General features: G+C 42.6%; 2 protein-coding genes across 5 annotated transcripts in view; one reads left to right on the forward strand and one right to left on the reverse strand.

The window, feature by feature from the left end:
- CFAP43 (cilia and flagella associated protein 43) overlaps positions 1-5,083 on the reverse strand; it is a 43,718-nt gene extending 38,635 nt beyond the window's left edge. For 2 of the 4 annotated variants that reach the window (XM_031505273.3, XM_085583657.1), the window contains exons 1-3: positions 4,969-5,083; positions 2,688-2,941; positions 1,766-1,862 (exon numbers count right to left, since the gene is read on the reverse strand). In XM_031505273.3, coding sequence (XP_031361133.3) covers positions 1,766-1,862; positions 2,688-2,941; positions 4,969-5,036 — 419 coding nt within the window. In that variant the 5' untranslated portion in view covers positions 5,037-5,083. Of the gene's footprint in view, positions 1-1,765; positions 1,863-2,687; positions 2,942-4,923 lie in introns of all 4 variants that reach the window. The other 2 variants (XM_085583656.1, XM_085583655.1) reach the window with 1 other exon arrangement.
- Positions 5,084-8,719: 3,636 nt separating this feature from the next.
- On the forward strand, positions 8,720-14,851 carry LOC110473579 (glutathione S-transferase omega-1). The gene is made up of 6 exons (XM_021536226.4): positions 8,720-8,847; positions 8,923-9,031; positions 10,495-10,717; positions 11,718-11,819; positions 13,968-14,074; positions 14,339-14,851. The coding sequence occupies exons 1-6, from the start codon at positions 8,814-8,816 to the stop codon at positions 14,490-14,492; spliced, it is 729 nt and encodes a 242-aa protein (XP_021391901.1). The 5' UTR covers positions 8,720-8,813; the 3' UTR covers positions 14,493-14,851.
- The last annotated feature ends 566 nt before the right edge of the window (positions 14,852-15,417 follow it).

Here is a 15,417-nt window from a genome sequence, read left to right on the forward strand (position 1 = left end):
AATGGAATTATTCACACATATGCAATTTTTCTCATTAAAATTACAGCTATAAACGATAATTCTGACTTTTAAAGATATCAGCATATCTTGTTTTCTAAAGATCTGTCAGCATGTTCTTGTCTCATACCTACCAGATAATGCCAAAGGGTTTTATGGTAGATAATTTACTAAGATTTAAAATGATGGCGAAACATGTATCTGTAAAAGAATCTGACATTAAGTTTCTCCTTTGAACAGAAAAGAATAAATATTAGGGATAAAATATCTCAGATGAAAGGCAGTTTTAATTATCCACAAGCTCTTTATATTTTGAGACTGACATCTTTCAAAACATCTCTTACACCTCTGATTCCAAACTAGCTGCTTAAAGTACTGGGGCTGTGCAATTGTCATGTAGTCATGACATTTAATGCTCTACACTCTGATTTCTGACCTTTATACACACATATATCTTCAGTGAATGCACAATATAATCCAATTACAAAAACGAAGGTCCAGATTTCACAGGAAATCCCACACCTCTGTTCAAATTATTACACATTCTAAGCTTAATATTCTAATGCAATTGTATTTTGTTACTAAAATCTTTGTGATTTAGGATGGTTTTTATGACAATTACCTGCTGATAGTTTTAACATGCTTATTCAAAATGGTTAAAATAGCTTGTCTTGGAAATTACTACTACTTTAAAGTATTTTAAAATTTCTAAGTATTTCTGGTTTTAAGAATAATCTAAAGAAGTCTCTCAGGATGGTGCATTTTTGTTTAAGAGCCCACAGTGAACACACTGGATCACGTGTGTTACTTCTGCTGTAGTTGACAAGTGTGTCAGCAAAGGCAGTGAGCCTTTGCTGGTTTCCAGTGTGATATGCACAGACATCCTCCTTGAACTACAGTGTATGATCAGAGTTCACAGCAAACATTATTCATCTGCAGAAGGGATAAAGAGGCATCTGTAACAGTATCTACTCTCATTACTGAAATTCTGAAATTCCAGGTTTCTGCATCTTCACTTATAATTGTAAAAGAGAAGATCATCAGTAAACTGAGACTATACTGACTATTCCTTACATGTCCTTGCTTGCCTTTCTCCTACTCCATCCTCCACGTCTATTTTGAAGTGCTCAGACTCCACAGTCAATAGGAACTTGCTAGCAATGAAGGCAAGAGTAGGATTGTATTTTGTAGTACAATTAAATATTAAATATTCTACCTTTCTGTATCTGGACTGCTTTATATAATACTTCACCTCAATGAGCAGAAAATTACGATCTAACCCAGTGATCCAAGTTAGTGTAATCACTGAGCAAAATTATAAGCCAGAACTAAGATCAAGCAAAAGTAATTAAGAGGCCCACTGAACATTCCAGGGGGACAAACCAGTGCAAATCGGCTTTGGAACCCTTTTCCTCTTTTCAGCAGGTAACTTTCTTCCACAAACAGCATGGTGCTCAACTTCCAACAGTGAACAGATAATTAACTGATGCTGAAGGCTCTGGAAGCACTCCAAAAAACAAAATTTGGAAGAAGGTAGAAGATAACTTTACTACCGCTAACAGCCATTTTGACTAGTGTCTACTAATACGAGAAAATAAACAGCATTTTTGGTACAGAAAGTTTGTAGACAATGATCAGTCAAGATAAAAAAAGAGATAAAGACAACCAGTATGTCTTCCATGTTCCTTAGCTTAATCTATGCTAAAAGTAGTCACACAAAAATATGAACTAAATACAGATGGTGTAAGAGAATTTTTTTCACTCTTACCATACTGAAAGAACAAACTCTGGGATTGAAGAATAACTGGCCAGATATGGGCCTCTAAAACTAAATGCAAGTAAGGTATAGTCCAGCTGAGCATCACCTGAAATGTAAAAATAAAGAATATGGTCTTTGATTGTCCCAGACTTTATTTTATAATACCACATATACTCTTCTCACTTTCTTTATATCCATTTTAAGTCTTTAAATATTCTTCAGGCCCTTGATTTCTTTGTTTCACTGCAGATTATTCATTTGATTTGATAATAAAAATGCTCCCTATGTATCACTGCTTGGAATTTTTTCAATATCCTTTCCAATAATACCTTGAAATTGTAAAGTATTTTTCTCCAAGTTCCATGAAATCCTTTGCAGTCGTAATTTTATTCAAATACATGAAAAAGCAAGTATCATGATCCTTATTTAAATGGCAAGGGAACTGAAATATGAATAAGGTAAGCAACTAAACCAAGGAGAGAAATTACATGAAGCAGGCAAAAACATACATTAGATCCTGGACTCCAAATTCTAGCTGCAAGAATCCTCATCCTTCATATCCTGAATTTCTCATCTGGCTTTCAGCAGTCTGCTTGGGAGTATACTGCAGTATGATTTTATTGTTTATTCTGACCACATTTACCTAAAACTAATTCCATTTAACTCCTTTTCTTTTCTTTTTAAATTAGCTTCATTATGTATGGTCATATTCCTCCCTAGCTCAAACCTAAATAAAAGTAGTGCAGTGGAAAACTCTTTCCCCTGGTCTCCATGAATCTCTTGAGACAGTTCCCTGCCACATGTCCTGTGACAGGGACAAACAGTCCCTGTTTTTCAAGTCTTATAAAAAGGCCTCACAATTTCAGAAATTGATGATTAAAGTATTGTTTTAATGAAATGATGATGATGATGAGGGTTACCACATCACTACCTTTTAATTCTGTCAGTTTTCTCAGTTCTGGAAAAGTGTAGATGTATATGAGGGGATTCAGCTTCCGGTCGGAAAAAGCCACCACTTGGCTGTTGGCATTTGCTGCAAAGGCTCCCACCTGGCCAGCCTGACACTGCACTGCTCTTGTCTTCTTTGTTTTGATGTCCAGGAAGAGGATGTAATTACCACAAGGGTAGCAGACAGTCTGATTGCTGACAAAGGCCAAGTTCTTGTTGGAGAACCCCTGAACCCAACTGCAAACAGAGTAACTGAATGTTAAAATGTGAATCAGACACATTTCTAAAAATAGGGTGCAAAAGGGAATGTTGTAGCCTAAGTTACACTGAACTGATGATTGGGATTTGCTAGAATCATCCTCATACCAGTGTTGCAAAACCACAACTAAATCTGGTATTAGTAGTCACTAGTTCACTGTTTCCAAAAACATACAGTCAATGTTACCTTGACAGTGCACAAAGGACTGGCATAAGAACATGGAGAGATGCTTTTATTTCTTTCAGTCATCACTAAAATTAAAAGTCAGCCAAGTTCACAGGCTCTGGCTTCGTACTCACATATCCCAGCAAAGGAAATGACTTTATTTGAAAGAATTGCATGGGTACGATCTATACTTGGGACCCAATTGTGTTTGCTTAACCTTTTTGCACTTCCATAGCTCATCTTGTACAATTAAAATAAAAGATATAAAGGTATAGCTTCTGTTTATATGAAGCAAACCAGGAGAACTGTTCCGCTTTAAAGACTCCAGTACTTTAGCATGGTAAAACTCAGGAATGTAAACAGGATGTGTTACACAAGCACTGAAATAAATTACTGAAGAGGCCTCTGTTTATGAGCTTACAACATGTCAACAAATTCCTAACTGCTTGCAGATGTTTTTACTTTTCAAAAACTGTGTGGACAAACATTAGGGTCATCTTACCAAAGGGATTTGCATTTATCACCAAGTGAGGATGTCAGTTTAGCCTGCTGGTACCACAGCAGGAAAGTTCCAGCAGTGTAAGAGATACCCTCTGTGTACAACACTGCTGTTAGCATCCTATATTTGAATTATTATTCAGAAGCATCCCACCTGTTTCCCATCTTTTTCCAAGTCAGAGAATTTGATTGGGAGAGACCTTTGTTCTCTGCAATGACCAGGAACATTTTTATGCTCCTTTCACAAACCTAAGTCAGTCATAAAATCAGATCAGTTGCTGACCCTCTGTACTCTTCAGAGAAGATGGTACTAAAGCCTCAGCACTCTCACTTAGGAACATTTTAAAATTACTGGTCTTGAGATAAATTTATGTCCAGCAATAACTTCCCATTATCTTCTCTGAGGAGTTTCTGCTCTTGGCTTCTTTTGCTACACAGGAGTCAAGTGGAGCCAGAGAGGAGTGGGAACATGGACAATGTGCTTGTAGAGATGAACTAAAAGCCATGGCAACAGAGGAGATATTTCACCTGACAATGTTTTTCTGGTTCTTTCTTTGTTCAAGAACAGTTTTTATGGGGTACCATGGCAATGACACCTCGCTGAACATGCTTAGAGAACTAGCTCTGTGCTTTTCTGCAACATTAGCTCTCAACCAGAGGAAATGAAGTATTTCTGTTTGTGGAGGTAAAATGGAATGTAGAAAACTTGTACACAGGGATATATTAATGGGGGTGACAGTGCAATTTATCATTCTTACAAACCCAGTAAAGGCCTAAGGGGACAAAGGTTCAGGCTGTTATATTAAAGAGATAGATAGATAGATAGATAGATAGATAGATAGATAGATAGATAGATAGACAGAGATGGATGATAGATTAGATAGATAGAGATGGATGATAGATTAGATAGATAGATAGATAGATAGATAGATAGATAGACGGATAGACAGATAGACAGATAGGTAAACTACTGTGAGTGACCACGAACTGGAACAGGCTTTTTCAGACTGTCACCCCTAAACTGTATCACCCAGCACCAGATCCAGATCCAGGCTGTGGAGTCTTCCTCAGCGGAGCTCTCCCACGCAGCATGCTCTGGGATGACCCTGCCTGAGCAGGGGGTTGGAGCAGGTGCCCCACTGCGGTCCCCTGGACCCGCCCGATTCCGTGACCCTGTCATCTGCCATGCTTCTTTCTCTCTCCCCCCGGGCTCTCCTGCCAGACCTCGAGAGCGCAGCCTCCCTCCCTCTCCCTGTCTGACCGCCCTATTCACAGCGCAGCACAGCACACCGCGCACCCAGCCGGGCTCAGGACCGTGAGGGCTCCGCGCCGCCGCCCCCACCTCACGTCCAGGGCGGCTCCCGCCGAGCCCGGCCCCGCCGCCGGCCCCGCCGCCGGCCCCGCCGCCATCCCCGCCGCCGCGGCGCCCCCGCGCCCTGGCAACAGCAACGCCGCCCGCTATTGGCCCGGCTCGGAGCCCGCAGCTGATTGGCCCGCGCCCCTGCGCCAGCCAATCAATGAGTAAGGGCGGGTATTTAAGAGCCCAGGACAGGCGAAACCTACTCTCACCTGAGCCTTGAGAAGCGTCAGGGATGTTCGAGAAGCTCTTATTGTTGATAAGATGGCTGAGCCCCTGAGCTGCTGATATCTGTGTCCTTGCACCTGGGCAATCACTGCTGCTCAGTCAAGTGTAGGAGTGCACCAGCTTTGGCGGAGGGACTGTGGGTTCCGTCTCTTGGTCACCCTGTGTGTCCCTGCACCTGCTGCAGTGCCATCTGCCCGTCTCTTTGCAGGACAGCTGTGCCTGTTTTCCCACTGCCTTTTGTGTCTTTCTGGAGTCTCCACCTGTGAAAAACGCTAATCACTTGGTGTGGGATCCCCAGCCGTACTCTGTGGTCCCATGTGGTGTTGAAATTCCTCCTCCAACCCGTGCTTCCAAAGAAAAACTGGGCAGCCTCTTCCTGTTCGGTCTCAAGGCAGTTTATTGTTGGTTATCTAAAAGATTTTCTTCTCAGGCTGCGGCTGCTTGGTCAGCAGCCCGGGCAGAGGCACACACACACTGACATCCTCTCTGTCTGCTGTCTTCTTCTCTCTCCCCGCCCAGGGCTGCTGCTATCTTTTATATGATATATTACGTATTACATCTTTATAGTTTTCCCCCAACACCTACTACCTATATTACAAAGTGCATTTCTACTCTAAACCAATCTGTGAGTGCCAACATCACCAAGAACATGGAGGCAAGGAAGAAGAAGGAGGAAGAACAGGATCAGCCCACTTTCCTCCATCTTAGAACTTCTGACCCCCATGTACAAAGTAAAAAAAACCCTGTACAAGTGTTAAAACCCCCCTGTACAATACTAAAAAAATTTCCCCTCTGTTTTGTAACTACTTTTACTATACTATCTAACCCTTTGTGACTGCTTGTTCCACCTCCAAATTTGGTAACTCATTCCATTGCTCAAACTCAAAATCACAGCTGTTTTCAGCAGCCTGCCAGGGTCTAAAATGCTTCTGACCAAGGCCTGGAACCTCTAAAAATATCTGAGAGACATTTTGAGTTCTAACAACTTGGTTTTTAAAATTTTAAAAGTTTAATAATAATAAAATGGTCATAAAAACAGTAATACAATTAGAGAAATAAAAATTTAGAGTTAGGACAATTACAAGACAATAAAAAGCAAAGAATTATGGACATTTGGATGCTCTTGGGCACTTAAGCTATGACAAGCATGTTTTGTTAGCAAAGGAATAACCTTTAAAAACCATACACTGTTGCATATTCATACATGCTTCATGGTTATGCATACATTCTATTTAAATAAGAACTTTTGCCTGTTATATGTCAACTATTTATTTTAATCCCCATGGCATCTTTGAGTAAGGCTTAAAGAAATTAGCTTATTTTGACAAGAGAACCATAAATTCCTCTTTTCTGGAAGATTTAGGTGTTCCGAGACTGTTATCTCAAAGGGAGTATCTCATTCTTTAAAAAAAAAACCCTCCACATACATAGTTTCTATTTTAACATTATGTTACAACTTAAAACTATATTTAACACACAACTTAAGAGAATTAATACAGCATAACTTTCTAACATTACACATATAATAATCATTTTAATATTTGCAAAAAGCCAACCATAAAATATGCATTTTTCACACTCTCCCTAAAGGTGTTCAGCAGGGGTCTAGATCTGGTGCTGGGTGATATGGTTTAGGGGTAACAATTGGACTTGATGATCTTGAATGTCTCTTCCAACCTTAATGATTCTGTAATTCTACAAGATACAAACGTTCTTCTTGGATTGTGTACAATAAAGCTCCTGAAGCTTCAGAGGGAGCTGAGGAGAAGTTTTCCCCAGAAAAAAAGAGAAAGTACACCTGCAGCCTTTTCCTCTGTACTTGAAGCTTTTAGCCTGGTAACACAGTAAGAACCTCCAAGTATTTTTAAAAATTGATTTATTTTCCTAAGGGAGGATTGTTATTTATAGCGTGTTGCTTGTGTTAGCTTGCTGTCACTTCCTGGTACAGTGGCAGTGTGCAGTTTTGCAATTCTGGTGTGCACTCACAGTGCTAGAGGGCAATGCTTGGGGAGTGGCTTTTCTGTCCAGAGGCAGCAGAACAAACCCATTCCTTACCTCTTGTCTGTACAGGCACTCTGCATGCCAGGCAACAGCAGGAGAGAATGTGGAAGTGGGTTTATTTAATTTGGTACTTCAGAGGGCCTATTGTAGCATGTGGGTCTTGTGATGCTGGTTTGAGTTCCTACATGCCTGTCTCCAGACTGCCTGCGTGTTTCATAATTGCTATGAGAAATTTCAAATCAATTTTCTCTATTTTCATCACCCAAAACTTTGCTGAATCTTTGCTAAGGATAGGTACTTAGAGGAAAAAGGACTATGTCCTCTAACATAATTTGGGGGTTTTTGGAATTTTTTTTAATTGTAGGAGAAATTATTTTGTGGGCAAAGAGCACCTTATGTACAGGTTCTGTTTGCCTAGGGCATGGGACACTTGTGCAACAAATCACCACTCCCTTTCTGTGCTGAGCTGCTTAATATATACATAACCAAGCAGCAGTGACTCAACAAAAATCATGTTCCTCCATTGCAATGGATAATGGTGTCAAGGTCATGGTTGTGTTACTAGTTAGCATCTTGGTGTTTATCTGCAGATGAGATCACCACTGGAAATATTGATAAAATGCTCTTTTAGCCTGGGGGTTTGACAGAGGAGTATGCTAAGCCAGGAAGGCCAGGATTTTCCCTTTGGCAAGAGCAGGATTTTCTCCCTTTGGCAAGAGCTGTGCCAGCCCACTGGTCCCTACAAATGTGCTGTTTCCTATTAATGTACAGTGCCAACCTGAAGATCGGTGTGTGGAACCACAGGAAGGGAATCACTTTACCTCTGTGGTCAGAAATCAACTTGGACACTGTGTGTATATATGAAAATCATTAAGAGGAAAGCATCTCCATTTCCTTTATTATACTTTAAGGAAAGCTGGTACAAGGAAGGCCCTGGTGCCCTAATCTCAAGTGAAGAGGGAGCAAAGGGATGGAAGAGACTGCAATCTGTGCTTTGGTTCTTTCTTTTGCTCTGTGCACACGCTGATGTTCCCACAAAGACCCTGTTTGCAGAAGCAAGCATGAAGCCCTCTGTAACTGCACTAAGTTAGATTTAACTTTCGTTATGCTCTGTTGTTTGCTGGGTTATTGTCTCCTCTTGGGGTTTTTATCATGAAGCAGGACAGATAAACTCTTCTTGCTCCCCTCAAGGTGGGGTTGGATGGTGTTTTGGAGGGCGGTAGGTGATGCAGGAGGAGGCACCGAGGGGAACCTGGTGCCTCGCTGGCACTGCTGATATACGCCTGGCCCGTGAGGCGGAGTCCGGCCGTGGGTGTCCCATCCCCACGGGAACGCCCGAGGCGGTTGTGCAGCTCTTTGTAAACGGAGAGGGAGAGGAGAGCGCCGTTCCCAGCCGGGTGGGGCGGGCGGCCAGCTCCGGGAGCCGGCCCCGGGCAGCGCCGGGCTCAGCAGCGCTGCCCCGGCCCGGGCGGGAGGCGGGCCGGGGGCGGGGCCGCGCACCCGTTCCGCGGCGGGCGGCGCGGGGCCGGGTGCGGAGGGGCCGTCACGGAGCGGAGCCGTCGCGGAGCGGGGCCGTCACGGATCGGAGCCGTCGTGCCAGGATGTCGGGCGATCACTCCCGCAGCCTGGGCAAGGGTAAGCGGCGCGGGGCCGGCGCGGCTGGGCGGGCGGCGGAGCGCCGGCGGTCTCACCCCTCTGCTGTCCCCGCAGGCAGCGCGGCGCCGGGCCCGGTGCCCGCGGGGCTGATCCGGCTCTACAGCATGCGCTTCTGCCCCTTCGCGCAGCGGACGCGCCTGGTCCTCCGCGCCAAGGGCATCAGGTGAGCTCCGCCGCGCAGCCAGGCCCGCCTTCCTTACTGTCCTAAATTCAACATCCCTGAACCAACTGCTGGGGAGGACGCTCCTGTGCCTGATTTTCCTCTGAAGCTTGAATAAGTAGGGTGTGTACAAAAGCACCCAAAGTAAGAACCCCAAGCTGCTTTTCTTTTATAATTCTTGCCTGTGATAACTTCCCCTGAGTAAGTCTGACTAGAGACATAACACGCACTGTTTGTTTTTGATGTGAGTGGCCGTGAAAATTCTGGAAGCTGTAAATACTCAGTGTTTCTGTTGTGCCACTGCCCAACAAAACACACTAGTGAGTGAATGACGTTTTTAAAAGAGGAAATGTACTGTGTTCCCATAACAGTGTCTTGTTCTTGTGCTGTACTAAGTTAATAAAATACAGTGCTTGTGTTTGTTTCTTTTTCATGATAGTCATTTCAGCATTCTTGAATGGTGTTGAATGTGTCTCCCAGGTACAAATTAAAATTAACTGTTTTTTCCATCTTTTTGTAGTCCTGCCAAGTCCAAGGCCTGCCAGTGGTTTGTCAACCAACACAGGGCTGAGAGTTCATGCTGGAATAGGGAATGCTAAGAGGTCTCTTGATAGTAAGATGAAAGTCGAGTTAGTTGTTTTTTATATCGGTGTTTTGGTTTTGGAAGAGTAGATGCAATAAAACCTCTATGTCAGTTTAATTATGTTTTTATTTAGTGTCTTTAGACTGATATTGGAGCTGGAAGGTTTGTTGTAGAATAGTGATTTTGGAGGGGTTTTATGGCTACCTAGAAATTATAGTTGCCTTCTGGTAACTTCTCTGTTGTTTTGAAGGTTCGGCTATGTTTAGCAGACCTTTGGGCTTAATAGGAATATTCTGGGGTCACACATATAACTCAGCATATAACTTTTGGTTTTTTAATATAGACATATTTCCCATGTATTTTTTTGATCAATATCTTTACCCTTACCCTAAGCACTTGTTCTTTATGAGGCCATAGGTTGGAAGATAAGTAGGAAGGATGCTCTCCTAATTTGTTCTTTGGTGTAAGGGCAGGTTAAGGTTCAGGTGCATTTCTTAATTGAGGTGTAGCTCATTTGCAGTCAACTGCTTTTTTCTTAGACTGCTCCTGAACTCACATGTGATAAGTGTGCTGAGTTCTAATCTTTGTTTTTAGCCTGGTAGTTGGGTGCTTGTTAAACTAATAAAGACATGTATGCGGTCTGCAGACAGCTCAGTCAGTGTGTGCTTTTTCCAGCAAACTGTGGTAGTATATCTGTGTCAAAGTCCCGCAAACAGCTTAAAAAAAAAAAAAAAAACAAACCAAAACCAACAGGGGAGTACAAGGGCTTGAGGGTCAAGTCTCTCAAGTACTGAGCTGTTGAGGTGACTGCATTTCACCGTGGTATGGAGGGGACTGGAGCAGAACTGAGCCTGTATGGGTCTTGTTTCTTTTGCTCTTTTAGCCATGAAGTAATTAACATCAATCTGAAGAACAAACCTGACTGGTACTTTGAGAAGAACCCCTCTGGACTGGTTCCTGTTCTGGAGACCAGCAAGGGCCAGCTGATCTGGGAGTCCCCAATCACCTGTGAGTACTTGGATGAAGCATTTCCAGGGAAGAAGCTGATGCCTTCAGACCCCTATGAGCGAGCTTGTCAGAAGATGCTCTTGGAAGACTTCTCAAAGGTATTGTGTGATCAGAGTGGGACTGTTTCTGAATTCACCATTGCACCAAAAAATGCAGCTCTGTTGCTGACGTTGCTTTCATCCTTGAAGGGAGATTTTGTATCTGGGATGAGCATTTAAATAAGCAGAGGGCATATATGGGGCCTTTTGCTGTGAGCACATACAATCTGCTGTGTCTCTGAATTGCTCCCAGAATTAAATGTGAGGTTGGATGCAGGAAGGCATCCAAGCAAGTGAAAGTTTGTATGACTAAGGTAGGGTTTTGAGAATCCTACAGTAGAGCAAAGGTTAGCAGACCAAACCTGCCAAATATGTGAGATCTGGGAAGTGACAATTGCTATATTTTATTCTGATCATTTCTGTAGGAAATGCTGTGTGAATGCAAGATGTGGGAAGTGCCTGACTGAGAGAGCCTAAAACCATGGACAGGAGATGGCACATGGCTGTAAACATGAGACTTGTGTAGGGAGGCTGGTTTTGGCTCTTATTTGGGGTTGGAGCCGGTTGACTGGAATTAACCTTTTTGTACATTCAAACATAAAAAGCATGTGATTTGAGGAGCGTAGGAAGTGAAAAAGTCACATGGGTATGAGACAGGAGAGAGAAACAGAAGATGCAAAAGGATATGGACAAAGAAGGGGAATAAAAGGGAGAATGTATTTACAACAGGCTTTTGTAAATAGACTGAATGGTAAGAGGGAAGTGTGTTGCAAGAAAGAAAATGTGCAGGTGGGAAACACTTTTCTTCTCACTATTCTCTTATGACAAGACTAAAATTCATTACTGTTTGTATTAATTATTCCTCTAGGCTTTTGCTTGCCTTTTATGAAGTATAGAAGATATTTATCAATAGACTTTATGTAGCTCTTTACATCAAATCTCTTTAAGATTTAATTTGCATTTAATATCTTAACATCTAAGTTAAGGTTTTAAGTTTTGAATGACTAACTTGTATTATTGTAATAAGTACATTAAAAACTTTATACTTTCCTTTGTATAGATAACACCCTTGCTTTTCAAGCATGTGTTGGCAGTCAAAGATGGACAGGACACCACTGCACTGAAAGCAGAGATTGCTGAAAAGTTTGGCAAACTTGAAGAGGTGAGACTATTTAATGATAACAAGGAGATTGCCAGCCTTTATATGTTCCCATTTTTTTCTTTCATTCTGTGGTATTTGGAGGTAGAGCTCTCATTTAGTTGGTAGTTACAAGAAGAAACAATCTCAATTTATTACCCTTAGCCCAGGATGCACAAGGGCACCATTGGAATAAATTTCAAGGACCAAAACTGAACTTTATCTAGCTAAACTAAACTCTGTCTAACAATAAAGACTGTGTAGACTTGTAGAGATTTTTGAATTCTAGCAGACTGCTAGAATTGTCCTGGATATCTTTGTTCTGCTTTAAATGAAGGAGACCTTGCAGCATGTACTAAGAGCAAGGGCTGAAGAGTCTGAGCTGCTGAAGAGCATCTGTGCTGAAAGCAGTGCAGATACCTTAGTGATGACATAAAATCTTTTTCATTCTAGAGCTTATCTTTGGGGATGGGTGGCAGCAGAATGTAATGTGTGCTTTGTAGAAATCCAATCCTGGATCGTGTTCTGCTACTGGTGGTGTAGTGCAACTTCAGTGGAGCTCCAGGAAGTGTCAGGTGGCTTTGATGCTGTGTTAGCCACTTGACAGTCTATGTCAGTATTGGTTCTTGGCTAGTCTGAACAGCTGTTGGACTTGTCTCTGTCATGAGCCCATTCCGTCTGTCTTTAGCAGCCACAGCCAATGCTTGGGTGGGTCACTGAAGAGGAGTTCCTCCAGAGTATTTCTGTTCTGGTGCAAAGCTGCCAATAACCTTTTAGAACTTTCCTAGTTTTCCTAACAGTCCATTGCATTCTGCTTTCCCATCCCCTTGGGCTGCCAAAACACAATTGTTTCCAGGGTAGTCTTGTCCATCTGATCAGACTGAGGCTGGAATAGTGCAGATGACAAGTTCCTGGGGGAAGATGTGTGTTTCACTTCTCTGAAATACAGATGTACTAAATATTAAGGAAGGATTAATCTTGTGATTAATACTGTGAAATAACTTGGCTGTTCCTTCAGTGTCTCTATTTTACTGTACTCTGAATAGTTTTATGGCAGCAGCTGATGGTCAGCTGTGAATAGGAGGCCAGAACAGAGCCATGCCAACTTCCCTCAGTGCATTGCAAGAGATATTCCCGAGGGAAGCTACTTTGGAACACTTCTGTGTTTCGATTTCTGCTGCCCGACAGAGGGGGCTGTGTTCCCGTCTCTGCCCTTGTGCAGCTGCTGGTTGTGTTCTGCCAGACACCTGGAGCTCAAACAGCTCCATGCTTCCTGAAGGGCTGCTTTAGGATTTCTGCTAGATCACGGGATTATGGACAGGGAATAAATGCCATGTGAGTGTATAGGGTGTGTGTGTTGAGAAAAGACCAAGACTATTAAGGTCTTTTGAGTTCCACCATTAAAACATCAAAGTGCCTGAAAACAGAGCCACTAGTGAATCTAGAGCCAATAACTTAATGGAAGAAGAGAACAAGCTCTGGAGGGTCCTTAAAACATATTAAACTTAGATAACCATGGCACTTAAAAATGCATCAGAGTTATAAATGTAACAGGAGAGCTTGCTGCATGCTTTGTGGCCCTGCTTTCTGTGCAGAGCTGTGAGAAGGATCTCTTTCTAGTGTAAGTTACACTTGCTTCCTGGTGCCTTTGCACCTGGAATTAAATGCAATTTGAGATATAAGGTTCGAAATGCTTCCCTGACACTACTTTGCCTCAATTGTCATGGGAAAAGAGTCCCTGCTAAAATGGTGCACTAATTTAGCAGGATGATTAATTTAGCTGGATTTATTGCTCAAGAAATGCATGTTTGCTGCTGTGTTTGATTAGTCTGTGCCATTTATGCTTTATGACAAGCAAGAAATCACAAAAGAGGAGCCAAACTCCTCTTTGTTTGTGCACATGCTGCAGCTTGTTAGTGGTTCATGTTTCATGACAGATTTTGAACCTCTGGAGAAGAGCTGCGCTGAGTGTATGAAATAGCAGCTGTAGTATTAAGCTTGACTACACTGACTCTGCTAATACTGCGTCCACAAGAGAAATATACTGTATCTCCTTCATTTGCTCACTGATCTCTCTAATGTTCCTGCCTTCCACTATGCAGTGGGGTTTTTGTGTAGCGTTCTGCTGCACTTTTCCTTTGGTGGGCAGCTGACACCTCTCACCCTTCACAGGTTCTGTCCAAACGCAACACAGTGTTTTACGGTGGGGACTCAGTCTCAATGGTTGACTACATGATCTGGCCATGGTTTGAACGTCTGGAACCATTCCAGCTGAAAGAGTGAGTACTTTGCCTGGCTTCTGGTGTGTTCTGAAGTGCCTTAGCATCAATATTCCTAGTGTACCCTGCAGCAATGGGCCACTTTTGGGGACTGCTGAAGAAAGCTTGTATTATGTTGCAGTTTGGGGGAAGCATCCTGCTCTAAACTGGACATTGTACTGGGACAGAGAAAGTATTAAAATGGATCTGTTCAAGCTGCTTTGTTTCCTTGATGCCCTCCAGATTTTCCATTTGCATTACTTGGTCTCTTCCTTTTTCCTGTAGCTCTTTGAATCACACCCCAAAGCTCCAGCGCTGGGTGGAGGCCATGAAGGAGGACCCTGCTATCAAGGCTACAATAACTGACCCACAGACATTCAAAAACTACCTCCAGCTGTATCTGAAGAACAGCCCTGAGGCATGTGATTATGGGCTCTGAGGTGCTAGCAGGAATCTGCTTGTTGAAGTGTTAGTGCTGTTTTTCAGTGTGGGAAGTCAGTGTCATTTGGTGGGGGCTCTTCTGTGGTTGCATTCATAGTGGGGAATAAATCTGTGCTGAAAAGGCTGAGAAACCTTCCTGTTGGGGGAAGGATGTGCTGGCTTCAAGCAGGAGATGGAAAGTCATTGTTGGCCATGAATATTGCGTAAAGCAAATTCTCAACTCAAAAGGTGATGGTCTGTTATCTCTGGGCTCTTTGTAGGTATTGCAGTGGACAGTCCCTGAACTGATGCTGTTACCTGATTTAAAAATTGTAATACTTGTGTCTTGAATAAAAAGCAAGCAATGTTGTCTTCAAATGGTTTTTCCTTCTGTTTCTGGGCAGCTGTTAGTTACACAGAGAGAGAGAAGCAGTGTACTGTAAAGGCTAAAACAGATAGTGTGGCTTGTGAAGTTAAAATGTGATTCCTAGTGGAGACTGCTTGTCTCTTCAGACAGCTATACTGCTAAAACACTTACTTTGCAGTCCTGCCCACCTACCCCTGCTGAAGTCATGTTTGCAGGAACCATCTAGTAAGGACTTCTAGTTTTGGTTAAATATGCTAGGGGAGGGTATGGTTATAATCCTTCTCTGCCCTTCTGAAGTACTGGTGTGTTTATTCTAGGTTCTAACCTAAAGGCTGGAGTAAGGAGTAAAGCCAACAAAAACAATATCCTGAGCAGAAGGACATTTATTTTCTGTTCTCAGAATTTGAAGCATTGCTCTGCTTGTCAAGGTGTAGGTAAAATTAGAGAGCAGGATTGGAGTTTAGTCAGAACATTGTGCTGGTGATGTCTTGCTGCTGGTGAAGGAAAGAGTATGTTCTGATTCATCAGGTAAGTGGCAGGATCAGAGCTTTTTAGTTGAACATCTTTGAAACTATCC

Source organism: Lonchura striata, chromosome 6 (genome assembly GCF_050655825.1).
Source record: "Lonchura striata isolate lonStrDom1 chromosome 6, ASM5065582v1, whole genome shotgun sequence".
NCBI lineage: Eukaryota > Metazoa > Chordata > Aves > Passeriformes > Estrildidae > Lonchura > Lonchura striata.